This window comes from Olea europaea, chromosome 15 (genome assembly GCF_002742605.1).
Source record: "Olea europaea var. sylvestris chromosome 15, O_europaea_v1, whole genome shotgun sequence".
Lineage (NCBI taxonomy): Eukaryota > Viridiplantae > Streptophyta > Magnoliopsida > Lamiales > Oleaceae > Olea > Olea europaea.
The window spans coordinates 29,574,985-29,583,808 of record NC_036251.1 but is presented as its reverse complement, the minus strand read 5'-3'; the positions used below and the strand labels follow the sequence as shown (position 1 = coordinate 29,583,808).

The 8,824-nt window shown below is 38.0% G+C and overlaps 1 protein-coding gene across 1 annotated transcript; it reads left to right on the top strand.

Moving 5' to 3' along the window:
* Window positions 1–2,468: 2,468 nt before the first annotated feature.
* LOC111411080 (LOB domain-containing protein 30-like) lies at window positions 2,469–4,798 on the top strand. The gene is made up of 2 exons (XM_023041649.1): window positions 2,469–2,937; window positions 4,200–4,798. The coding sequence occupies exons 1-2, from the start codon at window positions 2,575–2,577 to the stop codon at window positions 4,608–4,610; spliced, it is 774 nt and encodes a 257-aa protein (XP_022897417.1). The 5' UTR covers window positions 2,469–2,574; the 3' UTR covers window positions 4,611–4,798.
* The last annotated feature ends 4,026 nt before the right edge of the window (window positions 4,799–8,824 follow it).

Genomic DNA, 8,824 nt, shown 5'->3' with positions numbered 1-8,824 from the left:
CTTGTTATTGCATTGAAATTTATTAATGGTTGATGCACTTTTTTGTAGGTTTAGTACAAGATCTGTCAAGTTTTCAAGTGTAATGACTTGTGCAATGCTGTACACATTATTATTGGACTTTGAGTTCCTACATTTAAAGGTCAATCTTGATTAGAAGAGTATGATCGTCCTTATATGTTGGATAGTGCTTTCATTTTTAATTGATAAATGGTTTTACCTTTATATGATCATATAAGATGGTGACTTGTTTGAACACATTTATTTAAAATTTCAACTCTTGTTTGACTTTTTGACAAATTGTATGGCTTGTTAAAACTTAATGAACTATGATTTCATCATATGTGATCCAATATCAACAATGCCAAACAATCTTACAAATGCCACAAATTAGATGTTGGAAGTTCTATATGAAATGTATAATCCATTGTTGGTTACCTTCTACATTGAAAGTCATATAGCTTGTTCTTTTTAATTAACTGAACCGTTGCTCATACTCGTAAATTTGACACACTTATTTGACAAATAATCGTGACCTTTAATTTAAGTCAATAATAAGAAGTAAAGATAATATAAACTTTGGAGGGGGCTCAACAAACCAACTAAAGGTACAAAAGATGATAACTTATATTGTCTCAAGATGGAGCGAACATTGTAAAAGCTCAATACTATGAGAGAACATTGTAAAAGCTCAAATACTATACTTCACATGACCTAATCACACTCATGATCATACACCAAGTATAGTATCTTTTTAGCTCCAGGTCAATTTTAGACTCGTTACTTGAATGATATAAAGGGAATTTTGTTATATATGCAAGCTTTTTATGGATTTCCCTATTTGGAAATCAATTAAAACATGGGAAACTCAAACACGGAATAATTACATACAAAAATGGTAATCTATCAGTTCTCTTTGAAGATTGTACCAATTGGAAAGCCAGAGCACAAATGATTGAGATTATTTATCTCAAACATATACGATTCATACGTCAGTTCTCTTCACTGGGAGAATCATAAACACTGAAAGTAACGTCATAAATATTGGTCACAACTCTTTTATGACATCTGTGGGTAATTTGTTTGGTCCCTTAATATATGTAGAGATTGAGTATGTGAAAAAGTGTTACGCCATCAATTGTTATGATAATTTTTCTAAACAGTTTTTCTAAACAGAACGTATTAATAGAAAGCGACAACATGGAAAATCATATCACGAAAATTTTTGAATATTTTTATATTATATGTAAGGTTAATATCGCGAGTATCTTAACAATAATTTATACTGGCACACAAACACTAATTTATTATCTTTTATAATATAATATAATTAATATTTTTCCGCGATATGATATTAATTTTTAAATAGTTTCTTAACCAAATCCCACCCCTAAGCTAGCACATTAGCAGTTTATGAAGAAATTAAATATACCATGTGTTGTACCTATCCATAAAGTTGATTAAAGTTGTGAGTGATATGAAATATAGTTGAAAATAAGTTTGAAAAATAAATTTTAAGAAATGAGGCCAAACAATGCTAAAAATAAAATCACGAAGAAGTAGCGAAGATTCTTTAGAGAATTTTAAACATATATTTCAAAATAATAATAATAATAATAATAATAATAATAATAATAATAATAATAATAATAATAATAATAATCTGGTTTTGTGAACCTTAAAAGTAAAGAAAAATAAAGTAATGTCATATTCTCAACGATTCTCTCAAATCCATGCAATAGAATCACAAGCTCCTTTTCACGAAATTCAAAATATTTGCAATTGATCACAACACTTGTAATGTCAAACATTTTTATTTAGTTGTGCTTGATCTCAATACTTGAAGGAGGAGTTTAAGTTATTGCTCACTATGATTGTGGAGTCCAATAGTTAGTCTATTGATACATTTCAATGTGTTACACGTTATAGTTCGATTGTTCATATTATCATTTTAATAACAAACTCACCTAAAAAATGCAGAGAAATCTTTTTAATTTGGCTATTAGTGCAAAGAAACAAACAAAAAGAGTTGGAAAAAAAATCCTCTAAATCATGGAAAGATTGAGAGAGAAAGAGAAAAAGGTTTAGGATTTTCAGCTCTTTACACAAGTTAAAGCTTGAAGTAAAACTTTGTATAGACAATCAAAATTCCATTCTTTTTGTCTTATACATTTACAGATAAATGCCCATGTACATGCTTAAAATTCTGTGTGCTAGCTTCCAATTGTTATTGTAGCGAAAACACGAGTTTTGTACACTAAACTCACGAGATGAAGGATGATAAATAAAAAGGCAGGTGGCTTATCTCATGTTTGCTTCACGCAAGCAGCTAATGGGATTTGCTTCATCGCGTGGCTTCTAAGTCTTCATTTTGTGTTTAAAAACCCTTCACAATAACAACAAATACCACCAAACCCTAAAATAAGACTCTCCTCTCCTCTCTCTCTCTCTCTTTCTTTCCCTTTCTCTCTTTATATTTATGACTCTCTCAAGTTCTCCTTCAAGAATTCCTCATGAAAAACCCTAATTAATTGTGTGATGTACAGTAGTATATAGGGATTTAATTTCAAGGAAAAAATGAGTTCGAAAGTCTCTTGCGATGGCACTAGTGTTGAAGCAGGGGGTTGCGGTGGTGCAGGAAGCAGCGGCGGTGGCGGAGGTGGCGGTGGTAGTAATGGACCATGTGGAGCATGCAAGTTCTTGAGAAGAAAGTGTGTGCCGGGGTGCATTTTTGCACCCTACTTTGATCAAGATCAAGGTGCAGCTTATTTTGCAGCCGTGCACAAGGTGTTTGGAGCCAGTAATGTGTCGAAGCTCCTCCTCCACATTCCGTTGCACAAACGGCTCGATGCGGTGGTGACCATTTGTTATGAGGCTCAGTCCCGCCTTAGAGACCCCGTCTATGGCTGTGTTTCCCACATTTTTGCCCTTCAACAACAGGTAATTGATTGAAATTTGCATTTATTTTAATCTAATTTTCATCTTTTTGAGACTATTAATAAAAGGTGTCACACATAGTGTTTGTCCTTTGAATGAATAGCTTACTCCAATGATCACATTCTCAATGATCTGTCTCATCAGAGTTGGTGAACTAAAGACTGTACAAGCTAGTTCATCCGTTACAAACTTCTAATGCTTCCCTTTATCTTTTCCAGCGGAATTAATTTCTTAAAACTTGTGACCTGGTGAAATTTTAATTTGTCATTTCAATTTCCTTATCTCATCGCCTTTAATTGAGATTTCCTTCTTAATTTCTTGCAAAATTTTAATGAGTTCATTTTTGTGGGATTTGAAGCCTAGTGTGGCCCCTTAAATCGAAACAGCCCTATATCTTGGTGCAAGAACTATTTGGGACTCGTTTCAAATTCCTAGTAGCTAGTTCGAATTTCGAGCTTTTGGTTCAAAGGGTTGCACTCAGTAGTAGAAATTGTTCTAATGCTACAAGAAAATTTCCTTTAAATATATCTCGAGATTGAAAAATGACTTTTTCACTACAATTTTTTTTGTTAAAAGTGAACCTTTTTGTTGTGTTTATATGAAATTTATCATTTTGTGTAACTTGTATAGTGTAATTCAGTGATCGAAGGAAGTGGAATGTGGATCTGTTTGGTTTTCCAATTAAACGAATATATTTCTTATATTTAAAAATATTAGAGAAGAAGAAAAAAAAGAAAAGTGCAGAGGTGCATCGGGGGGAACAGTTCCATGGTTTGCTGAAATCAAGAAACCTGATTCTGACTGATTTACTCATGATGTGGTCAGTGTCTGTTGCAATACATACACTACTGTAGTGCCTCCGCAAGTACTATGATTTTTTCCTGTTATTAAGGAAGGAAATGGTCAGAGATTTCTATGTAAATAATGTTTCCACCATTCACCAAATTTCTAATCCTAAATTTTATTTTCATGTTTTGAACCCATTATTTAAGGGTCCTGTGTATACATGTCTCTTACAGCATCTTGTACACTTTATTCAAAGACACAACATTGCACAGTTTCCTTAAGATATGTGTTTTTTTGTGGCTGATGCTTTTAAATCAGTGCATATGTCTCCTGGTTTTGTTGCTTTTAGAGGTGGTTGTGGGGTAGAGTTGGGGGTTAGCAGCAAAATTAATTTTCTTTGAAACAAAAAAGGGAGTGAGTTTTTAAATTATTTTCCTTAAACTTTTTAAATTTCTTTTGGGCATTTTTTGGCATTGAAGGTGATGAATCTGCAGTCCGATCTTTCCTACTTACAAGGCCATCTTGCGGGGCTGCAAATTCCAACTCCACCACCTCCTCCTCCTCCACCGGTGCAGCCACTAGTAATGCCACCGGTACTATCGATTTCGGACTTGCCGACATCCGCCATAGTGCCACCAACATATGACTTATCCTCACTGTTTGACCCAGTTGGGCAAACTCAATGGATGTTGCAGCTCCCTCATCAGCAAACAGATCCATGTCAGTATGGTGGCGGAGCCACAAGAGCGCCACCGGAGATGTCACCTTCAGGCTCCGGGGCAGGTGGTGGTGATGATCTTCAAGAACTGGCTCGTGAACTTCTGCAACAACATGCAAATCCAACAGTCCCATGCACACGAGCCCCCCCTTTGCCACCCGACTCCAAGTGAAACTAACTGATCACCTGTTCAACTAGCAGTACTTGATAAGGAAATTAGCTCCCAATAATTTTGGTCCGTTTGATATTTCTATGTTCAAATAATCTTCTTGTTATTTTATTTTATTTTTTGTTTGTACTCTTTTTGCTATTGCAATGAAATTTACAATTAATTCGTATATAAACAACGGTAGTTATCAATGTCGCGTTGTCTTTTTACGTTAGATGCCTAAATTAATATAACCGTTTGTTATCCAACATTAATAACATTATGTGACGTCTAAAACACATCACGTAAAGTCTTAATTTGTTAATTATGCTAAAGTAATATCCTGGAGAAATTTTATATTTATAATTTATAAGAATTTTGGGATGAATAATTGATGCAGGAGGATCCGAATCGAGTGATGCTGATTTGTCAAATAGCACGATGATGGCGCTAAGATACCATGAGATGGCGGATCGGCGCAAAGATGGAAAGTGAATCACCATTATTTCCTTAATTGGGAGAATTTGACGCGTCTTTGGTAATTTGGCCATAACTTTGGCTACGGTTATCAGAATCGCTATTATGACCCCAATTCGGAAATCTCTCTTCGGCGCGCACGTCGTGGCCACCCAGCTTGGATGTCAATTTCGAGCCCAAAATCCACTATTTTCCTTTTCAAAATTCAATTTTAAGTTATTTTTTTACTATTTATGGTAATATTTCGTTTTTTTTTCATATGTTAGAAAACTCGAATTGAGCCAAATTTTTGGCAACTTACTTCTTTTACTTAATATTTTATTCTGGTATAATTTTGGGATTTTGCCATTTCTGGTAATTTTCCCATAATTTCGTATTTCGCAGCTATTTAACCCGGCTTGTGGGTTAGTTTTCATCATTCTGCATTATTAATAATATTGAGTTGAATTCAGAGTATTTTCTCTGATTTTTTTGGGCGTTTTCTGTCGTTCTTTTCTTGCGAATCATCTGCTACAACAAGCCAATAGGATAATCATTATCCTACCCGGCGTCAGTTGGTATCAGAGCGTCAGCATCTTCTTGGGAGATAAATTTCATCTGTTATAATGGTTGGTGGACGTGGTCGTGGTCGTCGAGGACAGGTTCCGATTGAGGAAGTCCAACACCGTGATCGTAATATTCAGGATGTGACGATTGAAGATTTGCAGAGACAAGTTGCGGAGTTAACCCAACATTTGGCGGAGCAGGAGTTCGGTAATCATGATGTAGAATGTCACGATTCCGATACCAGTTTCGAAAACCCGTATCACCATCGTGCTCAAGTCTGGGATCATCGTGGACGGGAGGATCGTCATGTGGATCTCGGTTTCAGAGTGGATCTACCCAAGTTTTCTGGTACGTTGCAGGCTGAAAGATTTATTGATTGGTTGAATGAAGTGGAGCGAATTTTTGAATATAAGGAGGTTCCAGATCGTGTCAAAGTGAAACTGGTCGCCATCAAACTCAAAGGTAGGGCATCTGCATGGTGGGAACAGTTGAAGCGTTCACGGGAGCGACAGGAAAAATCCAAAATTACTAACTGGGAGAAGATGAAGAAGAAGATGAAAGGGCACTTCCTCTCTTTCGGCTATACTCAAACCTTGTTTCAGAGGCTTCATTCACTAAGGCAAGGCGCAAGATCAGTCAATGATTATACTGAAAAATTCTATTAGTTGGTGGCTCGAAATGATTTATCTGAGACGGAGGAGCAGATGGTAGCACGGTATTTGGGGGGATTAAGGCAGCCCCTGCAGGATGTTCTCAGCCTTCATTCATTGTGGACAGTTTCTGAGGCATATCAGCGAGCACTTGCAGTAGAGAAACAGCAAAGTAGGAGGCCAGTGGTCAGAGATGAAGGAAGTCAGCCAGTTCGCCCTTAAGAATCTTGTCCTGCTTATCAGCCACAGCGGGATAGTTCCAACTCAAGTATTAAGTGCTTTAGGTATGGTGAACAGGGGCATAGGGCGACTGATTGCAGGAAGCCTGCTGGTGAGAAGAATAAAAATCTTCTGATTGAGGAGGATATAATAGAGGAGTTTGAGGAAGTTGGGGAACCCGTGTATGCTGAGGGTGAAGATGAGGACGTGCTATATGGAGATGGTCAGGAGACCCTGGTCGTTCGAAAGAGCCTGCTGACTCCCAAGGGTGACTCAGGGGATGATTGGTTGAGGACCAACGTTTTCCACACATCCTGCACAGTTGCTGATAAAGTCTATAAGCTGGTAATTGATAGTGGCAGTTGTGAGAATGTAGTGTCTGAGGAGGCTATCGAGAAACTGCAACTGAAGATGGATCGTCATCCCAAACCATACAAGTTGTCTTGGCTGAATAAAGGCAGTGAGGTAACGGTAGAAAAACGATGCTTAGTGTCTTTCTCGATTGGAAAAAAATATTTTGATAATGCTTGGTGTGATGTGGTATCAATGGACGCGTGTCATGTTTTGTTGGGACGACCTTGGCAGTATGATCGCAGTGTTATCCATGATGGGCGGAAGAATACTTATTCTCTTAGCATCAAAGGGAAGAGAATTGTTTTGGTGCCTCGCAGGGAAGGAAACATCCATGCCCTGGTAGTTAAAAACCCCAATCTACTTTCGATGTCCAGATTCTTGGTTGAGGTTGGGCATGAAAAAATAGTTTATACTTTAATGCCTCGTGAAAATAGTACAGCGAATGTGGATTCAGAATTTCCAGCAGAAGTACAGCAACTACTGATGGAGTTTTCTGACTTGATGCCGGAGGATCTTCCTCCAAGACTACCACCTATGAGGGACATTTAACATCAGATCGACCTCATTCCGGGGTCGAGTCTACCAAACCGACCAGCATATCGCCTCAGTCCCAAGAAAGCTGAAGAGTTGTAGTGACGGGTGGTAGAATTATTGAAAAGGGGCTACATTCGTGAGAGTATGAGTCCTTGTGCAGTTCCTGCTCTCCTAGTGCCGAAGAAAGATGGGTCATGGCGTATGTGTGTTGACAGCAGGGCAATTAACAGGATTACAGTGAAGTACAGGTTTCCAATTCCCCATATGGACGACATGTTGGATCAATTGTCTGATTCTAAGGTCTTCTCAAAAATTGACCTTAAAAGTGGATACCACCAGATCAGAATCAGACCTGGAGATGAGTGGAAGACCGCGTTCAAGACACAGCATGGGTTGTACGAGTGAATGGTCATGCCCTTTGGACTATCCAATGCACCCAGCACTTTTATGAGGTTTATGCATCAGGTTTTACGGCCTTTTATGGAAAAGTTTGTGGTAGTTTATTTTGATGACATACTTATTTATAGTCTGACATGGGAGTCACATTTTAATCATCTTCGTGCTGTCTTTGATGTAATGAGGACAGAGCGCTTATTCATCAATCAGAATAAGTGTTCTTTCTTCACAACATCTGTAACTTTTTTGGGTTTTATTGTGTCTACTGATGGTGTTCATGCAGATCAATCCAAAATTGAGGCAGTTTTGAATTGGCCGAAACCAAAAACTTTGCACGATGTCAGGAGTTTCCATGGATTAGCATCCTTCTATCGTCGATTCATCAGAAACTTTAGTACCTTGATTGCTCCTATCACAGAGTGCCTTAAAGGGCGTGATTTTCAGTGGACTGAGGAGGCAGCGGCTAGCTTTCAGTTGGTTAAGCAGAAGATGATGGAGGCCCCAGTCTTGGCACTTCCGAATTTTGAAAAGGTGTTCGAGGTAAACTGTGATGCGTCTGGAGTTGGCATTGGTGGTGTTCTGAGTCAGGAGGGACGTCCAGTAGCCTTTTTTAGTGAGAAGCTATCGGGATCAAAGAAAAATTATTCCACTTATGACCTGGAGTTCTATGCCATAGTTCAGACTCTGAAGCATTGGCGCCATTACCTGGTACAGAGGGAGTTCATCCTTGTTATTGATCATGAGGCTTTGAAGTACATCAATGGTCAGCACAAGCTGAGTAGGCGACATGCAAAGTGGGTGGCGTACTTGCAGGAGTTTACTTTCACACTCAGGCATTAAGCAGGAAATTTGAATCAGATGCATTGAGTCGTCGGACATTACTCCTCACCACCATGAGCACAAAGATTGTCGGATTTGAGGCATTTCCCAATATGTATGCTGCGGATCCTTCATTTGGGAAGATAATTCAGGAGGTAACTGATAATCACCGACATGATTTTATTTTACATAATGGTTACCTGTTTCGTAGATTGCAGTTATGCATTCCGGATTGTTCACTAA

Coding starts and splice junctions, on each gene's coding strand:
- LOC111411080 (XM_023041649.1), top strand. CDS start 2,575: ATGAGTTCGAAAGTCTCTTGCGATGGCACTAGTGTTGAAGCAGGGGGT. Junction 2,938..4,199: donor TTTTTGCCCTTCAACAACAG/GTAATTGATTGA, acceptor TTGGCATTGAAG/GTGATGAATCTGCAGTCCGA.